The 23114-nt window shown below is 41.0% G+C and overlaps 3 protein-coding genes across 4 annotated transcripts; 1 reads left to right on the top strand and 2 right to left on the bottom strand.

Annotated features, from left to right (window-relative positions):
• Positions 1–1134: 1134 nt before the first annotated feature.
• On the top strand, positions 1135–6904 carry gnat1 (guanine nucleotide binding protein (G protein), alpha transducing activity polypeptide 1). Of its 2 annotated transcripts, XR_015101605.1 has the most exons (10): positions 1135–1418; positions 2416–2458; positions 2920–3061; positions 3150–3307; positions 3401–3529; positions 4126–4255; positions 5164–5317; positions 5552–5757; positions 5979–6042; positions 6136–6904. XR_015101605.1 is itself a non-coding variant. In XM_086117760.1 (9 exons), exons 1-8 carry the CDS (start codon positions 1313–1315, stop codon positions 5740–5742), a joined length of 1053 nt encoding a protein of 350 aa, XP_085973886.1. In that variant the 5' UTR covers positions 1136–1312; the 3' UTR covers positions 5743–5757; positions 5979–6904. The 2 variants fall into 2 exon arrangements, 1 of the variants encoding a protein (XP_085973886.1); XM_086117760.1 differs by having other exon boundaries at positions 1136–1418; positions 5979–6904.
• Positions 6905–7438: 534 nt separating this feature from the next.
• On the bottom strand, positions 7439–13696 carry edem1 (ER degradation enhancer, mannosidase alpha-like 1). The gene is made up of 12 exons (XM_086117759.1): positions 13118–13696; positions 12315–12387; positions 12094–12197; positions 11183–11354; positions 10921–11104; positions 9519–9693; positions 9319–9439; positions 9063–9233; positions 8801–8874; positions 8635–8731; positions 8374–8556; positions 7439–8209 (listed from the first exon to the last, which is right to left on the bottom strand). Exons 1-12 carry the CDS (start codon positions 13558–13560, stop codon positions 8120–8122), a joined length of 1887 nt encoding a protein of 628 aa, XP_085973885.1. The 5' UTR covers positions 13561–13696; the 3' UTR covers positions 7439–8119.
• Positions 13697–14844: 1148 nt separating this feature from the next.
• On the bottom strand, positions 14845–22833 carry arl8ba (ADP-ribosylation factor-like 8Ba). The gene is made up of 9 exons (XM_086117455.1): positions 22636–22833; positions 22457–22532; positions 19625–19951; positions 17410–17490; positions 17240–17313; positions 15979–16072; positions 15829–15896; positions 15601–15671; positions 14845–15519 (listed from the first exon to the last, which is right to left on the bottom strand). The coding sequence occupies exons 3-9, from the start codon at positions 19745–19747 to the stop codon at positions 15470–15472; spliced, it is 561 nt and encodes a 186-aa protein (XP_085973581.1). The 5' UTR covers positions 19748–19951; positions 22457–22532; positions 22636–22833; the 3' UTR covers positions 14845–15469.
• Between the last annotated feature and the right edge of the window lie 281 nt (positions 22834–23114).

The raw sequence follows: 23114 nt of genomic DNA, 5'->3' as shown, positions 1-23114 counted from the left end.
ATTGAAAGTGAGTAGATTAGGATGCTTAACCTGCCTTAGATTAAGGTCAATCAGATCTGTGGGGTGAAACCATAAAGCTCTTTAGCCACTTCACAGTTCCTATACAAACACACTGCACATGTGCGAATACAATTTTTTGATAATAATCCATTTCTAGTTCTTCTTGTACAGTTTTCTTGTCTATATGACTGTATTATACTGCCTCCCAGTGGCCAAGATGGGCAGGCACACCAGAAGGAGCAGCACAATAAATTAGATTGCAGCATCTAAGGTTTGAAAAAAAGGTTAGGGTTTGAAGCTCGGGATAGAGTCAGGGTTTCAAGTTGTGGTTGTAAATTAGGTTTTCTAGGTGGTCAGCATTTTAATATTAAGAGTTGAAGCCGGGGCTCAAGTTTTAAAGATGGGCTTAAATCAAAGGCAATGGCTTCCAATTTTGGTTTCGAGCGTTGGGTTTCAAAGCTCAAAGTCAGGGGTTCAAGCCAAAGTGAGGGCTTCAAGCTCAGGTTCCACATGACTACATTAAACCAAGGTTCAGGTTTTAGAATTTGGGCTAGAAGCCAGGGTTGGGGTTCCAAATTAAACTTTAAAATCTGGGTTGGGGTTTTAAAGAATGGATGGGTTTCCAAAGTAGAGTATCGAGCAAAGGTAAGGGTTTCAGAGTAGTGTTTGAAAGCTGGCTTCAGGTATCAAACAAAGAATGGTTGTAAAACAGGTTTGGGGTTTGAAGACAGAATCAGGGTTTAAAATTGGGACGGCAGATTGGGATAGGGTTTAAAATCAGGGTTTCAAGACAAAATATCGGGTTTTAAATGTGTTTTTATTGCAGGGCTGGGGTTTCCAAATTGGAATTTGAAGCAGAGATTAGGCCTTCAATGTAGGGTTGGAAGCCAGGGTTAAGATTGAAGGATTCAAACCCAGAACTTCCGATCAGTGAGGCGGCAACGCTAACCGCCACCCCATTATGCCGGCCACATATGGACTCATGTGAGTGACTGTGTGCAGCCTGATTGCCGATAAGCACTTGAGCTGATCTTCCGCTGAGCACAGCAAAGTGCCCCCTCAAGGCTCTCGTCTGGTTCACCTACGGAGCCGCACCTCCCAACCCTAACCCTCAACCACTCCTGTCCTTGCTCTCCATTGGTCGGATTCCGCGTCAGGTGGGTCGAGAGGACGCCCGCAATCCTCTCCTAAATCGGGAAGGAAAATACTCCCCAAGTTGTTGACCGGCGTCGAGTCAGACCAAAGGGCCGATCCCCTTCTCGGGTTGTTCTCCTGAAGGCTTTTGGCTTTGGCAGAGGGGCCTGCCAGCGTCATGGGGGCGGGAGCGAGTGCCGAAGAGAAACGCTCGAGGGAGCTGGAGAAGAAGCTGAAGGAAGACGCCGACAAAGACGCCAGGACCGTCAAGTTGCTGCTGCTCGGTAAAATCGACTAGCGCTCGGCTCGGACATAGTGAAGGCCAAGCAAGGAGTGGAGCTGGGACCAGTTACAGTATATGACACGCATTTGATCAGGAATGAATGAGCGATTACCAAAAGGCACGATGAATGGATGGATGGATGACCCACTGGAGCACAGCTAAACCAAATGAATTTTCTCAGCCAACCGACAGACAGCTCATGATGATGACAAACATTGAATTAGTGGAATCTCTGATATTTATATGTTCCTATTGTACTGAATGTATAAAAGGTAAACTGCTCATAACAAATGAAATGTTGCATGTTGCATTGTAAAAATGATAAAAGATAGTCAAAATAATCCTAAAGTTTCAAATGGAGGATATGAAATAAAACAATAGAAAGTGATAAAAGAAGAAATACAGTCAACATTTCGGCCCTTAACATTGAACTTGTTTTCAAGCGTTTCAATTCATGCTTTTGATCAAAAAACAAAGTAAACAATTTTATGATATTTACATTTTGGATTTCTGACTACAGTATTACTATTAATAATAAATACATAAAAATAATTCAAATATTCATTATATATACAGTACATATCAAAAAAACACAAATTATGTTACGAGCTCAAAGGAGGGGGAAAAAATACACATATTTATTTCACTCAGTTGAAATAAATATGTGTGGGTGTTGATCTCCAGACAGTTTTGCTTTTCATCACTCTGTTGACGTTGTCAAATGTATTTTGTTTGATCCAAATAATTTTGAAACAAAAATACAGACAATTCCATATAAGAGATGGAGTACTTTGATTGTATTACAGTCAGCGGCAATGTAGGTCAGGGACACGAGCTATCGCTTTGCCCTGACATCAGCTTTGGAGCAGATTAGATGTTCTATAAGAAGCATTAAGAACCATCGGCATCCTCCATATGAATACCATGAGCTCATCATTATACAGTTGTACAGAAGCGTTTCTGTTCTTTTTGACAAGAATTATGTTTGTCTTGCGTAGGTGCTGGCGAATCAGGGAAAAGCACAATTGTCAAACAGATGAAGTAAGAATTTTCACTTTTCCACATGGTAGAAATAGTAAGCGGACATTTGATTTCGGTGCGCCTGGTCATGTGATCTCAGCAATGATTGGTTGCAATTTGTTCCTCTATCGCAGCGGGATTTTTTTTTCTCATCTTTTAGTTCTTCGACATCAAAACGTCTGTCAAACGTTTGAGGTGGGGGACACCACTGAGTAAAAATAGGATGTCCCAAACATGACCGCAAACCTCAACACCCAAAAACTCACTCCGTGAAAGTTTCACAGTTTCACTGATCAACATAAAATTGGTTGGACATGTCCAACATAAAAGGACGCATGGAAAAATTGCATCGGTGGTCAACTATTTTCGTTTGGCGGAATCGTTTTTGCGGATTTCCAACAGATTTGGGCTAATTGTAAAGGTGTGCCTAATGAATTGACTGGTAAGATGCAGTCCAAGCCGTCCCTTGTTTTTATCTGCAGAATTATCCACCAAGATGGCTACTCTCTCGAAGAGTGCCTGGAGTTCATCTCCATCATCTACAGCAACACCCTGCAGTCTATCATGGCAATCGTGAAAGCCATGACCACGTTCAGCATCAACTATGGCCACTCAGATCAGCAGGTGGTAGAAAAACGAGCCGTCACCACACCGTGAGTGCGTTGCATCGTGTTGACCATGTTTTCTATTGCTATGTTGTTGTTTTTTTCAGGATGACGCCAGGAAACTGATGCATCTGGCGGATACCATAGAGGAGGGCACCATGCCGAAGGAGCTGTCTGACATTATCCTGCGCCTGTGGAAGGACTCGGGCATCCAGGCAAGCTTCGACCGGGCTTCCGAATACCAACTCAACGACTCGGCCGGATAGTAAGTATGCCTTGTTCCAAAACTGAACTGAAAGTAGTAAAAAGAAAAACAAACAAGACAATCAGCTCCCATCTCTCTCTCTCCCTCTCTTAGCTACCTGAATGACTTGGAGCGTCTGATCCAACCGGGTTATGTGCCCACTGAGCAGGATGTGCTGCGATCCAGGGTGAAAACCACCGGCATCATCGAGACTCAGTTCTCCTTCAAAGATCTCAATTTCAGGTGCAAGAGTGTCGAAAGCACAGACATCATAAACAGTAAATAACCCCCCCCCCCCCCCCCCAGTCTCTTTTAACAATAAGCTTCTCCTGAGACTTCTCTCTGGAATAGAATATTTTCGAGGGATAAAAAAATGTCTTGCTCTTCAAAGCTGCTCTCCACACGAGAAACTTCCCTTGGGACTGAAACCTTCACCCGTGACAATTTCCATCTCTTAAAAATAGAACTCGAAAACAAAACCCCTTTCAACACATTTGAAACAGCTGCAGCTCTAACAAGGTATTTTACAAAATACATAAAAATGAAACATTACCTATAATCAAGACAAAACAAAGCAACCAGTCTTTATCTCATTCTTCTTAAGACTAAAATCCTCTAGACTAGAACCTTTGCGAGAATAGAACCTTTGCTGGGAACTAGCACCTTTAAATCAAGACTACAACCTTCTCTGGAGACCTCTACCTTCTCTCGGTATTAGGGCAGATCTGCCACATCCAATATGGCGAACACACTGACATATGATAGTGGTACAGTATACTGTAAATATCCATGGTCAGAAGTACTATTTTTCGATCTCGGTTTCTGGGCCTCTTCTGCAGGATGTTCGACGTTGGCGGTCAGAGGTCGGAGAGGAAGAAGTGGATCCACTGTTTCGAAGGGGTCACCTGCATCATCTTTATCGCTGCTTTGAGTGCCTACGACATGGTGCTAGTAGAGGACGACGAAGTGGTGAGACGCTTGGACAGCTTGACCTTCAAAGCAGTAGATACACGTACCAACCTTTAAGATCCTAACCAACTACCGGTATTTAAATGGAGGGGGACCCCACTCATGACGAGGAAAAAAAATCTGCAAGCGTTAGCAAGATAAACAGTACCTCACACACATGAAATTAATAACCGCAAGTCTCCAATCTTATCCCTGAAGTTTGGGGTAAATCTGCCATCAGGATAAGCTTGCCATTACAAATATTGAACCAACTTAACAGTTACGACTAGCAGCCCTGATTGGAGATCCAATAATACGGCCTTGAGTGGTGTTGATCAGAAAGAGGGAAAATACTCAAGTCCGGTCTGATTATCAGTATCTGTGTACCCTGCAAGATAGACATACGCGAACAATTAGATGAACTTTGTTGGACCTTTTTTCATCCGTAGGTTAGATTGCGAGTGTGAATAGTTGTTGGTCTATATGTGCCCTGGGATTTGGCTGACGAGGAATCCAGGATGGACTTCACTTGGTGCTCCAAAAGTGAACTGGGCTAGGCTCCATTCACTCATGACTCTAATGAGGTTTTCAAGTGGGGTTTAGGGCATACGCTCTGAGGCGCAAAGGTTTGGAGTTAGGGTCCATTTGCCCATAGGTCGAAGAAGGACAAACGCTATGCTGTTGAAATGAGATCGATGGATGCTTAGCCTTGTGAGTAAACGGTAGCCAGTCGAGGGTGGATCCCACTTCTCTTGTCAAAAGTCAGCTTGGGGAGGGTCCAGCTCACCTGTGAGCCTAATTGGATCGATATATAGAAACAAATGCTAAATCCGATTATTTTTTTTTTTTAATTCAAGCAAAAAAGAATTAAGTAGAATAGCACTCTGCACCGCACAGGCTTCCGCCCTGGCAGTCTAATTTCTCCACAGAACCGAATGCACGAGAGCCTGCACCTGTTCAACAGCATTTGCAACCATCGCTATTTCGCCACCACCTCCATCGTCCTGTTCTTGAACAAGAAGGACGTGTTCGTCGAGAAGATCAAGAAGGCTCACCTAAGCATGTGCTTCCCCGACTATGATGGTAAGGCCTTCGTCAAGTAAAAATACTTACTGTATTGAAGTAGGGTTTTCATCTGTGATATACATTGAACTTTTGCCTTCAAGAACACTTCAGAGTCTGTCGCGTTTCACCTTTACTTAAATACAAACGTTGAATTAGTATTTCTACTTTTTTTATTTTATTTTTTTTTAAACACAAGTACTTGTACTTGTGACAACCGTCACTTATAGTGTGCCTCTATGTCGCCCCCTGAAGGTCCCAACACCTACGAGGATGCCGGTAACTACATCAAAGTGCAGTTCCTGGACCTGAACATGCGTCGAGACATCAAGGAGATCTACTCACACATGACCTGTGCCACTGACACGGAGAACGTCAAGTTTGTGTTTGACGCCGTCACCGACATCATCATAAAAGAAAACCTGAAAGACTGCGGCCTCTTCTGAAGGATCTTCACGCACGTGAGTCCGATCAGGGTTCCAAAATGGTATTTAGGTAGGGTTTAAAAGTACTGTATTTTTCAATCTTAGGTTTCAAACAAGGGTTTGAATGAAAAAGTTTCAAGTTAGAGTTTCAAGTCAGGTTTAGGGATTCCAATTAGGTTTTCAAGCCTGAAATCGCACCAGATTTTACATCATATTTTCCCCCCTCTAACCTCAGATTTTCTTTTTTTTCACTCCAGAATTGTGTACTAATACAGTGTGCATCATCTTCTGAGGACAACAAAGCGTCCCATCAACACAGATGTAAGAAGTCTTAACTTTCACTTCTGTGGACTGAACAGAAACTATTAACCATCATAATTCGCTCCCATTATGTTGTTTTTTGTTTTTTTTTAGAGGAGCTAATTTGCCATGGGAGGCTATGCAACATGTAGCAGACATCCAAATAAACGTTTCTTGCTGAGATGCACATATGCACTTCAACCTCTGTTAGACTAATAATGTCTTTGTATAACTATGGTGTAGTTGTTTTTCTTTTTTTATTAGATGTACTCATTTTAAATTTAAAAGCGACCATCTGCAACCCGAACGAATGCTAAACAGTCCCATGCAGACATTACTGTGTAAAACCCGACCCCGATATTAAAGCTTCTGTAGAGAACGCTATGTGACCATCATCGTTTATTAATTTATTCATTCATTTATTTATTTTAATGAGAGAAGAAATAAAGACAGCAAAGTTAGAACTGTTGTTAAACCTTCTGAGCCGGGAATGCTTTTTTTTTTGTGCGAGGCCGGTGGTTGGATGAGCCTATAGGCGAGTCCGGGTAATTGCTTGGGGCCTCCTAAATATCTCAAGGAAACCGTGAATATTTTTCTTTCCTTTAAATCAGGGCTTCGGGAGAAAGAGTGATTAGAGTTTCAAACGAGGCTTTAAGGCTGGCTTTCAAACATATGTTGGGGCTTTTAAAGTAGGGTTTGAAGCCAAGGGTAGAGTTTCAAAATGATGGGTTTGAAATAGAGCTGTGGCTAGTGAAGTGGCTTATCCATTCAATTACTCAATCGATGATTTGGATACATTTTTATTTGGCATTAGCTTGCTCAGTCCTGAGTTGTTGAATACATCCGGATGTAAATACGATGAAATAAAATCTGTAATTGTGAACTTTTGTCCATAATTCATCTTTTGATCTGAAACCCAGATGTCTTCAGTGTACAACAAAGACAAAAGGAATTTATCTTGCCATTCCACTACTTTTGGAGGGGACCGTATTACTGCTGAGAGGATGAAATCAAGAGTATTTTGATCATTTTAAGTTAACAATAGTTCTTAATGATTACTCCATTGTTAAAATTGTTGTTGATTTATTTGATAATTGTGACAGTTGTTGATAAATCGATTTGATTTTGACCACTCAATTGAAATGCTGGTTGAAAGGTAGGGAATCCAAATTGGGTTTCAGGTTCAGGGTTTCAAATTAGAGTTTCAGGTTTCAGACAGATAAGGGTGGCTAGCCTGGGTTCAAGTTTCAATTTAGTATTTGTGTCTAAGAGTAGGCTTTTAAGTTAGGGTTTCAAGTCCAGGTAAGGGGTTCAAATTAGGTTTTGAAGCAAACGTCTACATTTCAGGTTTGTCTTGGATCGGCCTTCAAATAATCCAACTGCAGACCCCCAAAATAACATACACACTCAACTGTGCTCTGGTTCCTGTGCAGCAAGTTTACTTGGCAAATAAACACATGAAAATGTGCCACTTAAAAAGAAAAAATAATAATACCTTATGGCCTTGGAGGCAATAACTAAGACATCATTTTGTGAGATTGTTCATCAATTTGTTCTTCTTTACACCCTGAGACAATTCTAGCAGGTATGAAGCAATTACAATAGTCCGCGGAAATCAGAAAAAAAAGCATGTTAGAAAATGTTCACATAAAAATCGATGGCTTGAATGAGTTGTAAACATCTGTGGGTGGTCTCTTACGGAATAACACACAAAAAAATGACTGAAGGCACTTCTAAAACAGTGGTCAAAATGTATATGCTTGCATTTGATTCTGTACATTATTATACCCAAGAAAAGAAAAAGCAAGACTCGACAACAGAAGCACGCACAATTTAAAACGGGGATACAGCACTTGTGGTAAAGTCCAAACAGGCACTGAATGCTTCATGTGTTAGAAGAGGTGTGTGTGTGCACGCACGCACGCACGCACGCACGCACGCACGCACGCACGCACGCACGCACACACACACACTCTCTCTCTCGAAACACGCCATAAGTGACTGACAGATTGAAACTAGGAAAAAAAAATTGAAATCATGTTCCTGTGGAAAGCTCTCCATTCTCGTGGTAGTTTTAGTGTACCTGGGCAAATAGGACTCAGAGCAGCCCTACCATTTGATCGATCTGCCTCATGTAGACGCTCTTCAAGGGCAGCGTATAGCGTCGCGCCTCGGGAATGCGGATGCACTGCGCGGGAAGAGGACCAAGAGATAATTAGGGCCGATTAGGGTTCCGATCCAAATTGATTTTGCATTCTATGCAATGTGTTCCGAGCTAATTGTCATCGTCCAGATTGTGACCGCACAAGAAAAAATAAAAACAACAACAACAACCAAGATGCCGATCCTTACATTACTGGTGTTCTGAGAGGGTTGCTCAGTTGTCGTCGTCTGCAACGGCTCGTCGACTTCACGCGGACACTTGCCGCTCGATCCTTTCTCCCGGAAACGCTTGTCGACGGGCATCAAGTGACCCTCGGTGGTGAAGATGTATTTGTTACTCGATTTGTGTAGCGGGTTGTCCTCATCAAACAGCTGCAATTAAAAAACAAGAACAAAGAAAATAATTCAATCGGGTTTTAAATTGATGGAATTGTGAGCGACAGCTCGTACCAGATAAAGGTATTTGCAGGTCTCGCTGAGGAAGAAACTCTCCATGCGATCCTCTTTGGATTTGTGAACAACGTGATGGAGGGTGGCATAGCCGCATCTGCAAATCACACAGATCACATCAATCCCGTGACAATTAAAGAGTGGGGCATAACTGCAAGGCACACACCTGACTTTGGTATTTTTTTCAAGGCTCTGAAGAATGTCCATTCCAACGTGTAAGTAGAAAGGATTTTTGGTCGCCTGCAAAGGCAAATCAGTGATAATGACAATGAATATACATATATATATATATATCCTTAAACTTGTTTTTTAAGGCCTTATTTTTCACAAAATCCATTTTATGACTCTTAATGCCTTATAATGGCGCGCGGGAACCCTGTATTAAATTGTAATTATTTCAAAACATCGTATGTCAGATGGCAGGTCACCTGGTAGAGCAAATAGGTGGACTCCACCAGCTCAGGTCTGAGCGGGTAAAAAAGGACATCGGGAGCTTGCCGCTGCCAGTTGTACCTCTCTGGCAAAGCCCCAAAGCGCTTCCAGATGGCATAGTAGAAGGCATGGAGGCAAATGGCGTTTTCCACATCACCATTTAGCACCTAAAAAAAGACAGTTGAGCCAAAATAGTTTTCTTTAGACATGTATCACAAATTTCACAGTGTTTTTGTGTGTACACACGCTGACCTGCAGCCCGGGAAAGAAGGCCTGTAGGGAGTCAATCCACGTGTTCATGATCTTGCCGCTCATCATGTTGACGTTGACGTACATGGGCGGGTCACCTTCTCCTTCGTTGCATGATTCTCGCCTATTGGAATGTAAAGAACGCGCTTGCAATATAGCTAACCAGAGGGTTACAACTGTGTTGTAAACCGAGGGTCCCTCACCCTCGCCTCAGGTGGTTCTGGATGCTCGCGTAAGCAGCTTGAAACATGGTGTAGTCCTCCTCCTCACCGAACAGGATGTAAGACTTGAGCAGATACTCATAGAAGGAGTCCATACCCGCACCCAGACCGCTCTGCTTCCCTACCCAGTGGCCCGTTTGGATGTTGACAATGTTGCCTGATCAGAAAAACGAATAAGAATGTGACATGTCAATATGTGTGACTCGAAAATCTCACATTTTCAAAAAAATGATTGGCTGTGTTAATGTGTCCACACAAAAAAATACTTAATTATAATCATAATGAATATTTTTGAAAAAAAGTGCAATGTGAAAAATTGATGTGATGGTTTGAAGTGGTTGGCAAGTTTTAGAACAAGTATACAACAAAATATGTGTGAGTGCTCTTCAACATGGACGCAAGGAATGTTTCTAACCCACATATATCTTCACACAAACGTGTATGTTAGGACTTCAATTTGGACAGGAAGCGATTTTTCCCCCCTTCTTTTTTAATTTTGGAATTAACAGAGATGGACTTTCCTGAAAATTCCGGGGGAAAAAACTATATATATATATATATATATATATAAAACGCTATTCAAATACTCGCCATTCAATGATTAATCTTCCTTTTGTGTGAACACGTGCACCCTTTGTGGCTTCCGTTCTCGCCGAAATTTCGAAATCTCAGAGATATGGCGAGGCCATGAGAATGCGAGGCGAGGGTATTCCTGTTGTGGCGACGCCACTCAAGCTAAGCGCACCTCAGCAGTAGATCGTCCGCTGCTCTCTGCTGTGCGTGCGTCAGCGCGAACATGTACGCAAGCGCGTCCTTTGATTTCAACCAATCAGCGCCGACGCAACCGACGTCACACACGACAACAGCTAAACTAAGCTAGCCGAGACGACACTCCAAGTCGGACGGACACGTTTTTCTGCCAATCTGTGCGTTTCCCTTTTTGTCTAAATATATTTTTACGACAACAACGGTCTTGTCCACGGTGTCTTTTATTCGTTCCACTGGGGTTTAGCAAGTGCGTTTATAAAGAGACGAAAATCTCTTTACTGTTACGAGTGTTCGTGCCTCAACATGGCTACGATCGTGAAAGCAAAACAACAAACTCGAACGCGTGTTCGTTCAATGTTGTCAACTAATATCCGGATTAATTTTAGGCAATTTTTCTTCAATTCTCCGGAGAATTTTTCATTAAAATTTGAAAATCCGGAGGACTTTCATCTCTGAATTAAGTATTTTACTCCCATTTTTTTTCATTATTCCTGCAAAAATGACAATAAATTGTTTTCCATTCCAATCTACTCCCTAAAAAAAGGCACCACTGGCACCCAGTTGTGTTCGGTGAAATGCCTCCTCAAAAAAAATGATGATGATTACTGTCTTCTACCTAGCAGACCAGTTTCGTTGTTCCTCAGCTTCCAGAGGGCTCTGACAGCTTGTCGAGCCATTGCTTCAAATGTGAAATCTCCTGTCAACCGGCTCAGAATTCCAAACTCCACAAGCAGCGATCCAGCTCCTGCAGTACACGTCTCGTTAATACTGCCGGAAGGGACTCCGGATTTTAGATTCACCTGCATTCCGAAAAAAAAGGAAAAATAATGAGAAATAAGGGCAAATGAATGTGAGAACCTGAGATGTGTTTAACTCACCCTGGGGTAAGGGATGCCTGTGCTGGTGTTCTCAAAGGCGGGCAACAGACGGACGGCCAGGTCGTGTGCCAAACGCAGCAGCTGGTTGTCATAGTCCTCAAACTTCACCCTTCCAAATGGATGCTTGGAATCCGTGAGCAGAATGTGAGCCGAGATGAGACTTCCTAAAATCCTTCAGCAAACAAGACCAATAATAATCATTCAAGGAGGTATTATTATGCTTTTTTTCCCCCACAATTCCATCATTATTTTGTTATCATTTGTTCAATAAAAGAACTGAAAGTGTACCGGTGGCTGTGTCCACGCCTAAATCCTTGCAGGGGCATTACAATATGTTCAAACTAGGGGTGATAGGCGCAATTAAATCAGCTCATAACTAGATAACCTGTCTTGGTGATTAAGGATGTGTTGTATTTAGTTCTGATTTGCAGTAGACCCTTTTTACTTTGGCATTTTAATTTTGAAGTATGAAATGATAGCAAAGTATGGACATTCTCTGTCTTTTATGTAATCTTGCCTCCCGGCTCTCCACCACTGCACCAACCTATTTAGAGGGAGTTGTTTGTGAGCTTGCAGTCCATGAGGAAAAATGATTACTGTGAAGTTTTGAGACAAATATTTTGTTTTGACTATTTTTGTCATTAAATTTTTCAAGTTCTTCAAGTAATCGTGTGCAGCCTAGTGTAAGTAATTAACAAGTACATTTACCATAATATAGTCCAATGAAAAATGGTTCACGATCATGTTGGCAAAATAATAGCTCATTCATAGAAAGGATACATTGACCAAAAACTACATTGTGTTGCAGATTGCTCAGCTGGATCAAAGGTATCTGCAGTATATCAATGAAAACCGGAGGTATTCATGAAACAAAATGTGTAATATTGTCCTTGTAGTTTTGCAGCGGGTACCTGATGTTGGCCTCAAAAACCTGCACCGTTGAATCCTTGTCAAAAGATACGGTGTCGATAACCAGCTGGACGGCCCGCTGGAACTCTGTGACATTTCCAAGCACCTGAGGAATGAACTCCGAATGAAATCTTGCGCTAGAAGACATCCATCAAATTCCCAAGAAAACAGTCCAGACACTTCTGCCTGGACTATAGAGTAAAAGAACACATGAACAGCATACCAGTAGGGTGTCTAAGGCATCAATGAGCGTTAGCGAGTAGTTTCCCAGAACGTCATTGATGTTGATGTTAGAGCTGTAATTCAAGGCAAAAATAGTCATTAAACAATCACTGACAAATAATGTACGTCCATTCATCAATTTTATTAACCAATGTGCAGTCATTTGCGTCGCGGGTGAGCTGGAGCGATCCTAAGTTACTTTTGGCAAGAGAAGAGGGTGACCATGCATGATTTTAAGAACATGCGAGAAAGTCACTAATCCGGTAATTGGTCAATGGCTCGAGGTTGGTTGCTTGAAAAGTAGATCTTCGGTCCAAAACCCCTGTTCTACCTCCTTTTTTTCCAAGCATGTACAGCAGGGGTCTCGAAATCAATTTACCTGTATATATATAATTTACTAGTCCATATTGTGTAAAAAGACAGGTTGCAATTTGGTTCTCAAAAATAAGAAGAAATTAAAAAGTGTGAACTGGTGTTGAATGTGATACAGTGGAAAATGTGGACCCTTGAGTGTGCGTGCGTGTGTGTTGTGTGTGTGTGTGTGTGTGTGGGGGGGGGGGGGGGGGGGGAATTTATAACCGAGCATTGGGTTGGCTACTTGTACTTAGTAAACTTGTTTTGATACCTTACGGTGCAAGAAATTAATACATTGATCGTGATTTAGTAATTCCACCGTTGTCATAATTATATACAACGTTCAGGCAAATGTGGAGGGGTCTTTATTATTCCTGAGTTTTATCGTCACCTATTAGATGTTAGGCGTTGTCTACCAAAATGACCTGTGGACATGACATGACAACTTACGGGTTGTGGACGTCAGGACCCCTGCCCTCGCAGTCAATTGGGTTGAGTTCGTCTTTGGGGAACGCATATTTCATGTAGTTGTCATACCCGAAGTAGAACATTTCTCTGGCCTTCTCCTTCATGGTGATTTTCAGGGTTCGCGGGAAGGAGCTGTATCTGCGGACGTAATCATCCTTGTTGCCGTCGAAGAAGCTCATGTAGGGCCTCTTCGGAGACTCGCCCGCCAGCACGGCACAGGTCCCGGTGGTCTCCTCATGTTTGTAGCCGCTTATCCGTTTGGACCACGAGTCGTTCCCTTTCCTCTCCCCGGTCGAGGGCTCCTCGGCGCCGCCGTCGGTGTGGCTGGTGACCAAGCTAACGTAAGCTCCGAGTCCGAAGGCGAGCCATAAGCTGACAGACAGTCTCAACAGGACCAGACCGACTACTATTGACCGCCATTGCATCTTTGCTGCGACTCGCTATAAAAACGCATACTTTATGTGCGCACACCTGCGTGGACTAAACGAAAGCGATATCTTGGACTTTACTTGTGTCACAGCAGTTTGTGGAAGTGTCCTGATGCACACGCTTCCTGTCAACAAACCAGCCCCTCCCAAGATCCTGGCCAGTGATTGGAATTCATGGTGTGACGTTACCCACTTTCGATAACTGATTGTCCCAAAAACCTGTCAATCACAAGCGTGTGCTGTTTCGCGACACTGCCGACGCGTCTATAACATGCGAGCCAATAGGAAACACCTCAGTGCGTGACAGACGTGAAACACGCCGCATTTCATCTACATCCGGGAACTCTGGGGTCTACTTGCCTTAGTTTTGGGGTCAGCCTAAGAATTGGCAATAAATTAAGAAGCTGACCGACATATGGGAAACGGCGACCGATGTCCTACCTTATAGATAGATAGATAGATAGATAGTATAGAGAGAGAGAGAGAGAGAGAGCGAGGCAATAAAGCCCCCCCCCCCCCAAAAAGACTTGCAATATAGAGCAGTCCCGTTCTTTTGGGCATAATAGTGTTTTTTTTAGAATAGAAGGCATATTATTGGGAATAAAATATATTTTTAAATTCACTCACAGGTTAAAATGTGACTTTCTTCCATCAAACTTTGATTTAAATATAAAATTGCGACTTTTGCGTATAACAGTTCTCAACAATACACATCTCTGTTCATGTAAACATAACTTGTTAGTGGGGAGAACACTTTATTCTCATAACACTACTGTACAACTTTTGTTCCCCCCCAAAATTTTAATTTGTCATTGTAATTGTGACTCAGATTATTTTTATTTGTACCATCTATAAAAAAATATATATCATATGGGAAAGTACTTACTGAAATATTTGTTCTCCGGGTAATATGCATTTTGATGTATATTAAGCTGCATGACCCTGACAGTCCATTTCCGAAGCAGCCATTTTTGATCAGATGCAAAACAGTTTCAATCCTTTATATAGAATAAACGAGCCACTTATAAAATTACTATTTTTTTCTAGTTTTATCCTTCAAAATAAATATAGTGACCATAGAGTATATTTGATAAACATAAAAAATATCTTTTTGTGAACCACTTTTATAGGGGTTCTAAATTAAAGCAAGAAATATGACAAGGCTCTTGGTAATGTGTACGCTCAGTGAGCCAAATTAAAGAAACGAGCATGGCCAAGGGCCAAACTTCTCCTACCCTCAAATTAGTCATACCACACTTTAACAAGAAAATAAAACAAGAGTTTAGTTCATATATTAAAAAGCAGGCCTTTAATTAATACACTGAAGTGATCTGTGTCTTTAATCCCCCTTGGCACACTTCGCATGCCATGTTGCGCAAGGCACTTTAAATTTCACCACTCTCATGGCGCAAAAACAATTGCTCGGAGGCTTACTTACAACGCAGACTACAGTATACAAAACAACCCTGCAGCAGACGTTGTTTTTGATCATTCAGACTTTAAATAGAATCACATATTCATACGCGCAATTGCTGTTAAAAATCATACAAGCTTGATACTATTCGTACAGACCTGCCTGACTGCATAATTATCACAAATAATATACAAGGAGGGATTAGCAAAAAAAAAAAAAAAAAGGCTGCTTTACCATTTAAACCAATACATTGTCATAAGTCACATCGTACAAATTTACAGGACAAATAATGCCAATTACATGTCATTCATTTGGTACCAGGATTACGTTTTGGGGTAGTGCATTCCCAAAGTTTGTGGGTGATGGTGGTGGTACAAATGGAAAAAGAGGAAAAAAGCAGAAGAGTGCATATGGTGAGTTAAGGACAAAGCCAACGTGGCATGACGGTTACATGGCAAACAGCTGGCATCGACATCTCCCCCCTCATTGTTTTCAGCTCCTCCGGGACTTTGAGTGCTGAATGAGCCACTGAAGGGTGATGTCTGAATGTGCACAGAAAACAAACATTCTAAATGATTGCATTATTTTGAAAGATGGGACTTCTTTTTTTTTCCTCAACTCACCAATGTTGTCTTTTTCTTTGCAAGACACAGAGTAGCAGCATATTTCCCTATCTTGAATGGCTGCCAGATTCCTGCAAAAGGAAAAGGATTCATTGGGACAAAAACACAAAAACATGTATACTGCTTAAAAACAAATGTACAAGACCAGATTTTTATTCTTGTAATTTTTGCCAAATTGGGGCAGAGCTCTTTTATAAATTACAGTTGTGCCCTGAAGTGTGGACTTACATTTTCTCAATAAGCTGTTTTTCATCCAAAGCTGTGGGTAAGTCTCTTTTGTTCCCCAGCACCAAAACCTATCGAGACAGATGAGCAACGCCGAGTGGAACAGGTCGTCAGAGTCTAGTATGAGGGGCCAGTGTAAAAAGGAATACTCACGGGGATTCCTTGCAACTGAGGTTTGTCTAATAGATTATGAAGCTCGTTCCTTGACGCCTCCACTTTATCTCGATCTGCTGCATCCACCATGTATCTGGAAATGAATACCATTGGAAAGGGACTGTTCATTTCAGCTTCTGAAACCCTCACCTGGTTTCAGAGCACCTAACTTGACAAGTTTAGGTCCCTTACATTCAAACAGAAAAATTATATACCACCATAGATAGTAAAATATGTCTGCCAGGATCATCAAAAAAGATGATTCCGTTCATGGAGTGAATTATGAACACCATTTAAAAAAAGCCATCAATGTTCAACTGGAGCCATCCGATGAGGCTTTTTTTTCTAATTTCATTGTTGCATCACACTTTTGTCATTATTACAGATACAATTGAGTGTTTTATTATTGTCTTAATATTCCATATTTTTACACGGATATGACAGTTACCAAGTTCCTGCACAAAGTCACTGGTGTCTCCAAAGGGAGACCTGGTCTCCTTTTGGGGGTACGAGTATTCCACCTGACACCAGCAATTTACTAACTCATAGTCGGAGTGGCATGGCTCACGTAGTACAGTAGCCCTCTCCTAACCTGAATGAAGGTTATAAGATAAGAGAAGAAACCCTTTATTTGTCTCACAATGGAGAAATTCACAATTTACAGCAGCACAATTATGAAAGGCTGTGGGTTCATTCTTCAAAGCAAACCTTCACAGAACCATTACTTTTTAATTTTTTTCAATTATGTTTTTTGGAGATGCTACTGACACTCAACTCCTTGCACTTTTTGTTTTTGTGTGAAACAAAACAAATAAGTGAAATGTTAACATTTTGGTATTATTGAAATTGGGCATAACTTTATTCCCAGGAGGAAATTTTTGGAAGCTATTCACTATTCACTTGTTCGGGTTTTAAATTAAGCCATACCGATCACCCTGGGAGCTCCCTGCACTTTGTGGGAGTTTTAAAACAAAGCCGTCTATTGTCCAGATGTTCAAAGACAACACTTCTACATGTTGCAAATTTGAAAAGTTAAAACAAACATGCTTAATGGCATTTCAACCAGGACTTAAAGTGGATTTCTTTTTTTGTTTTATTTTGAATTTTGACAGCAACAGTTGAATTTAACTACAAATAATTTTATACCATTTATCGGTCTCCTTGACGACTAAAACAAAACAGAATCCTGAACAGAAGTGCCCCATAAAGTGGTGCTGTCTGAATCACAGGGTGACCTCCCTAAGTACATTACTACACTTACACAATAGCGTTGACGCCCCGACAGTAGCGCTCCCACATGCTCCGAAACCGCGGCTGCCCTCCGATGTCCCAAATCTGCAGAGAAAATGTGTTTGCCATTCTATACGACTTCCTCTTGGTAAACAACACAATAATAATGTTTGCAAAAAGCAGGAAGCTGGAAACACAGACCTTGATGGTGACATTTCCTTTGGTGACCTTCCTCATATTGAAGCCAACTGTGGGAATCATGTCTTCGCTGAAATGGCCTGACTGAAAGGAGACATGGATAAATTGGAGACAAATTCTCTACTGACTATGAGTCAAATTAATTAAGTGATCATCCATCTATGTTCGATGGGACTTGTGCTATTACACTGAAAACAAATTACATTAGGTGTTGGAAGTACTTTTATAAATTGCTGTAATTTGTTACTGCTACAGTTTTAAGTGTATCACTCTTGTGTTGTGAACACAGAAATGGCTCATTCGGTTCTTTTGCTCTGCGTGAGCACGACCTCTAGTGTTCAAACAGACATATTACAACCACACACAAACAGCACATGACCACCACACGTGGTCACCTGACACAAGTGGAAATGAATGCAGCGGTCTTGTGACTGGAGGAAGTCCCACAAGCACTTGCAGGGTGGAACAGTACCCCAATCTAACCAACCATTTTAGGGTTAAGGTATTTCACATGACTTGGACGAAAAGGTTCTCATCTTTATTTTAAAAAAGCAGAGGGTAAATTGGGTTTCCCCTTGCAGTATTATAATGAGTATAATACATTAAATTAACACTACATGACAATAAAACAGGCCCTGAATGTGAAAATGATTGAGCTATCGCAGAAATTCCAACAGTGGGAAGTGGTTGCATGTCAGCTTCAGCAACAATAAATTGTGCGTACATCATGTAAAATATACAATTAATTGTTTCTCTCCTGCCACTTACAACTATTGGTCTTGTTAACATACTACATTTTAAGTGTACAATTATTTTTGCAAAAACATTACAGCGATTTCTTGTAAAACTGTCAAGTCTTAAAAATATACATTTTTCTTAAAAATATTACTTTTCTCCCATAAAATTATTGCTTTAAGTATTCTCTTAAATTCTGACTTTTTTCTTTGAAAAGTATAAAATGCTGACTTTTTTATTTTAAATTATGTGTGTATTGAAAATATTTTTTCTTGAAAATAATTGACTATTTTCATGAAAGTACATTTTTTCACAAATATATTCTACTGTTTCATCAAAATAATTTTTTTCTGAAAATATCGCTTTACTGTATTCTTGTATAATGCTGACTTTACTCTTGAAATTACAGGAGATGAAAACATACTTTTACTCTCAAAATTAAACAATTTGTCAAAGATATGACTATTTTAATCTTGAAAAGATGTGACTTTTTTTCTTAAATTTGAAAATACAGGACCACTCAAAAATATAAATCGTTCTTCTTGTAATATGACGACAATCTAAAAAAATGAAGCAGGTTTTCAAAAAAATGTGGAAAAAATATGGGACTAGCAAAAAATATACTAGACATTCAAAAAATACAATTAATCTTGAATTTAGAGTACTTTTTCTCATAAATTACGACTTCAACCTTGAACATATGTGAGAAACGAACTTTATTCCAGTAAAATTCCACATTAAATTAATAAAAATATTTTTTCTAAAGAAACGTGGATAATTAAAAATAAATAAACATTAGTCAAAGCTATGCATTTCCATCGACAATATATATTTAATGTCCAAACATTGCATATTAACTGATTTTTTTTTACCAAACAACGAAAATATTAAACTTACATCTCATAACATTATGGCTTTGAAAATATATACATATTTTTAAGAAGACATAACTATTCTCGTTAGACAACAATCTTGAAAATATAAAATTAGAGAATGACTTCCTTGGGAATTGGTTTTCTCATAAAATTACGACTTCAAATATCGACAATGACTCACAAATATGCAAATTGTTAGTTGAAAACATATAACTAATCTCGTATTTTAATCTAGAAAATGGACTGTTTTTATTAAATATATGTACTCATTTTAATGTGCACACTTTGAAGTGTAGAACATAGTTTTTTTCATGAAAATATGTCGTTTTATATTTTTTTATAGCACCATAGTCATCTCAAAGCCAAACAGCTTTATGCTGCTAGCCAGCCTAACTCACTCAACTCCTAGCAAGCAATGAGACGTTTTTCTTTGCGTATATTTATTTTTTAATTATGGTAGTACCGCAACGGGGTAATATAATGTGATCTTTAACCAGCGGAGTCGAAGATTACAACGACGATTTCTTCCGAGTCATCGTTCTCCCATTATTAGCGTTAATGCTATTAGCATTAGGCTAGTTAGCCGTAGCTCGCAGGTGGAGACTTACGGCGATTACGTTGACGAACGTCGTTTTTCCCGAATACTGGAGGCCCACCAGGGTCAGCTCCATCTCCTCCTTCCAAAAGAGGGACTTGAACCAGTCTAGAAGCCGGTTTATTAACGCCAGCATCTTGGGAAGTCCGTAGTGGTTCTCCTCTTCCCTCCCTGTTAGATGTTTGGTTGGGCTTTTCCAGCTCAGGAGTGGAAGAAGGGCGGGGAAATGGGAGGCAGCCAGACCGTCATGTGATCATCCGTCTGGGGCACAGTCAGGGGGTGAGCCAGCGCCGCTGCAGGCGGAGGAAGGAAGCACCAGGGCCAGGCTCACTGCAGCCGCCTTCAAACAATTTACCACAGTAAAAAAATATATAATAATAATAATTATAATAATAATAAAAGAATTCACCCGTTACTACACTACGTCACGTTTAACATCACATAAAGTGAATAAACATGTGCATTTTCAGAAAAAGTTGCATTTTTATCAAAGAAAGTCGTGTATGTATTAAAAAGTAACTTTAACTTCCTTTTCCATCCGTCCATCCATTTTCTGATCCGCTTATCTTGACAAGAGTCATAAGGTGTGCTGGAGCCTATCCCAGATGTCTTTGGGCAGTTGGGAGGGGACACCCTGAACTAGTTGCCAGCCAATCACAAGGCACACATAGACAAACAACCATCTGCACTCACACTTAGGGACAATTTAGAGTGTTCCATTAACCTGCCCTGCTTGTTTTTGGAATGTGGGAGGAAACCAGAGTACCCTGAGAAAGCCCGCGCAAGCACGGGAGAACATGCAAATTCCACACAGGAAAGCCGAAGCCGGAATTGAACGCTGCACCTCTCTTTGAGGCCGACGTGCTAATCAGTCGACCACCGGCCCGCTCCATTTCTCTTTTTCTATTTAATTTGTTATTGTCTTTTTAGTTTGGCCTCATTCCTGGTCTACAGTCTATTAATGTTTCAAATTTTTAATAATTGCAGAGGCAAATTTTGTTCTACTTTTCATGGATATTATTCCAAGATTTAAATTTTCACGTAACTCTATGTACAACCCAAATACTGCATTATTGCTGCTGAAAAATTGTAACCATTTTCAAGTTACAGTAATCTGTGTAATCGTGAATTAATCTGCTTTCCCATGCACTGCGATGGGAGGCCACATATTGTCACAATTTTGCTGATTTATGACAAATATTTCTGATCGACATTACACAACCCCCGCAACACAAAGTTTCTTCGCCTATGACTTGGCAGCTGGACTGGGCAAAAATCTGTTAATTTCAAGGAGCTACATGGAAGCACTAATCATGTCAAATTCCAAAAGGTAAACAGAGCCGCAGCATTAGCATAGATTCTTGAATGGTTGCCAAATTTGTTCACACACAGATTAACAGGGCAATTTGGTGGTTTATTGAAGTGCTGCCTCCATGAGTGGAAATATAAATTATGCTTGTACTTGTCTCTTCAGATATGGATGGCTTGAGATCAAGTTGCTGCTCACCCAGTTGCAATGCCTTCGTTTCCCACTCTACCTCCCATCTGCCCCCAGTTGTCATAGAAACAAAACCCTAACTCTGAATTGACCCCATGGTAGAAGTGGCCAGGGGTGGTTGTTGCTCACTTTAAAGAGACCCTTTAAGTCCACAGGTTCTCAAGCATTCTCCATTCCAACTCCAGTGCTCTGAAATGCCCTGCCCGTGGAAATTAGAGCCACTCTATTAGTCGAAATGTTTGAATCTCAATTTAAAACCGACAGTATTTTTATATTTTTGCATTGAGTTAAACTACATGTAGGCCTGTTTTACTTCCTCTTCCCCTGTCTCCTGTCCCCTCCTCTCCTGCTCGTAGAGGAGACGAGGTGACGATGAGTGAATCTGAACCTTCCCAATGGTGATGAAATGAAGAATCCATCCATCCATTTTCCGAACCGCTTGATCCTCACTAGGGTCGCGGGGGTGCTGGAGCCTATCCCTGCCGTCTTCGGGCAGTAGGCGGGGACACCCTGAATCAGTTGCCAGCCAATCGCAGGGCACACAGAGACGAACAACCATTCACGCCCACACTCACACCTAGGGACAATTTAGAGCGTCCAATCAGCCTGCCATGCATGTTTTTTTTGGAATGTGGGAGGAAACCAGAGCACCCGGAGAAAACCCACGCAGGCCCGGGGAGAACATGCAAACTCCACACAGGGAGGCCGGAGCTGGAATTGAACCCGGTACCTCTGCACTGTGAAGCCGACGTGCTAACCAGTGGACTACCGGGCCGCCATGAAATGAAGAATTCAACAGAATTCAGTATGTAACAATGATTTTAAACATGTTTTAATAAGTTTGAATGTGATTAGTGCATGTGGGAAGGCTAAAAAAATGTTTTAAAAAAGTATATTCTTTTACAAAGATTTCATACCATCTTTTATCAATCGCAGGTGGGTCTGGAATAAATCCTTGAGATGAAAGGGGATTCACTGTATTTACCATTTCAAAATGGGCCATGCAATGGACATTTCTTTTCTTTTAAGCTCAGAACATCATTGTTACTTATTTTCCACACATGCCGAGCATGCATCGTCTCAACACAGGAAATCAGGGCGACACGAACACTTCGAGTGTGTGGTTGGGGAATATTTCTCTTTGTATTTTGTCAAAAGTCAGAACAATCCAACCACTTCCGTTGAGATCTGTCTTGTCCCCATGTGCTGTTGTTTTCTTCGTAAATTCCATATTGTATGGTGTTTTGTTGATTGTCTTCTACCTGGTTGGTATCACTCGATAAATTCTTACCTCTTGTGAGCCCCTTGCATGACTGATATGGCATACATTTGTGAAAGGTATTATACCGTTGAAAGAAGTTTTCAGGACATGGGTGTCAGACAGCTTCTGTTGTTTCTGTGCAGAAGCCCTCCAGATATTGCCCTTTGAATTAGAAATGAATTAAATCAGACTTTTGTGTTTATTTTGAAGGCATCGATTCACCTGTGAAGAAAATTGTTCAAGTTCTTTTTACAGAACATCTTACCTGGGGGGCGCAGTTTGCAGCATCGCCCGTTCATAAAAGTTGTCCGTGAATCAGAACAGACTGTGCCTACGGTGTATTTAACAATCCAAATGCACAAAGCACAGAGAGCTGCTAAGGAGCAGTGAAGAGAGACCATTATGGACAGCGCTCCACTAATGCGTAAAGTTTTTATGGTGGCTGTGGGAGGGGTCTTAGCTGGCCGCTTTCAGGCAAGAGATTAAGACCAAGTTGTCAGACTGGAAAAGGAAATCAATTTTTTTTAAATCGAATTGAAATGCACAAAGCATAAAGATCTGACAAGGAGGGGTGAAGACAGACCATTACGCACAACACTCCACCTATGTGTACTTTTTTTGTTTGTTTGTTCAGCACGTATTTCTATTCCAGCAAAGTTACTGTACACGAAAGAAGCGACATTCTAACCCGACACAGCTGCAGCCCACAAACTGCTGAAGATTTCTTTGAAGCCCAACGAATTC

The sequence above is a fragment of the Hippocampus guttulatus genome, chromosome 8, assembly GCF_054856545.1.
Source record: "Hippocampus guttulatus isolate MCC_2025c chromosome 8, RoL_Hgut_1.0, whole genome shotgun sequence".
In the NCBI taxonomy this organism is placed as follows: Eukaryota; Metazoa; Chordata; class Actinopteri; order Syngnathiformes; family Syngnathidae; genus Hippocampus; species Hippocampus guttulatus.
The sequence above is the reverse complement of the archived record's forward strand: the minus strand, read 5'-3'. Positions and strand labels throughout refer to the sequence as shown.

Excerpts from the sequence above, each read along its gene's own strand:
- gnat1 (XM_086117760.1), top strand. The coding sequence starts at position 1,313 with ATGGGGGCGGGAGCGAGTGCCGAAGAGAAACGCTCGAGGGAGCTGGAG. Across the intron at positions 3,062-3,149 it reads ATGGCCACTCAGATCAGCAG|GATGACGCCAGGAAACTGAT; the intron begins GTGGTAGAAAAA and ends TGTTTTTTTCAG. Across the intron at positions 4,256-5,163 it reads TAGTAGAGGACGACGAAGTG|AACCGAATGCACGAGAGCCT; the intron begins GTGAGACGCTTG and ends ATTTCTCCACAG.
- edem1 (XM_086117759.1), bottom strand. The coding sequence starts at position 13,560 with ATGCAATGGCGGTCAATAGTAGTCGGTCTGGTCCTGTTGAGACTGTCT. Across the intron at positions 11,105-11,182 it reads CAGGCATCCCTTACCCCAGG|GTGAATCTAAAATCCGGAGT; the intron begins GTGAGTTAAACA and ends TTCGGAATGCAG. Across the intron at positions 9,234-9,318 it reads CCTTCTTTCCCGGGCTGCAG|GTGCTAAATGGTGATGTGGA; the intron begins GTCAGCGTGTGT and ends GTCTTTTTTTAG.
- arl8ba (XM_086117455.1), bottom strand. The coding sequence starts at position 19,747 with ATGCTGGCGTTAATAAACCGGCTTCTAGACTGGTTCAAGTCCCTCTTT. Across the intron at positions 17,491-19,624 it reads CGTTCGTCAACGTAATCGCC|TCAGGCCATTTCAGCGAAGA; the intron begins GTAAGTCTCCAC and ends GTCTCCTTTCAG. Across the intron at positions 15,897-15,978 it reads CTCAGTTGCAAGGAATCCCC|GTTTTGGTGCTGGGGAACAA; the intron begins GTGAGTATTCCT and ends CTGTCTCGATAG.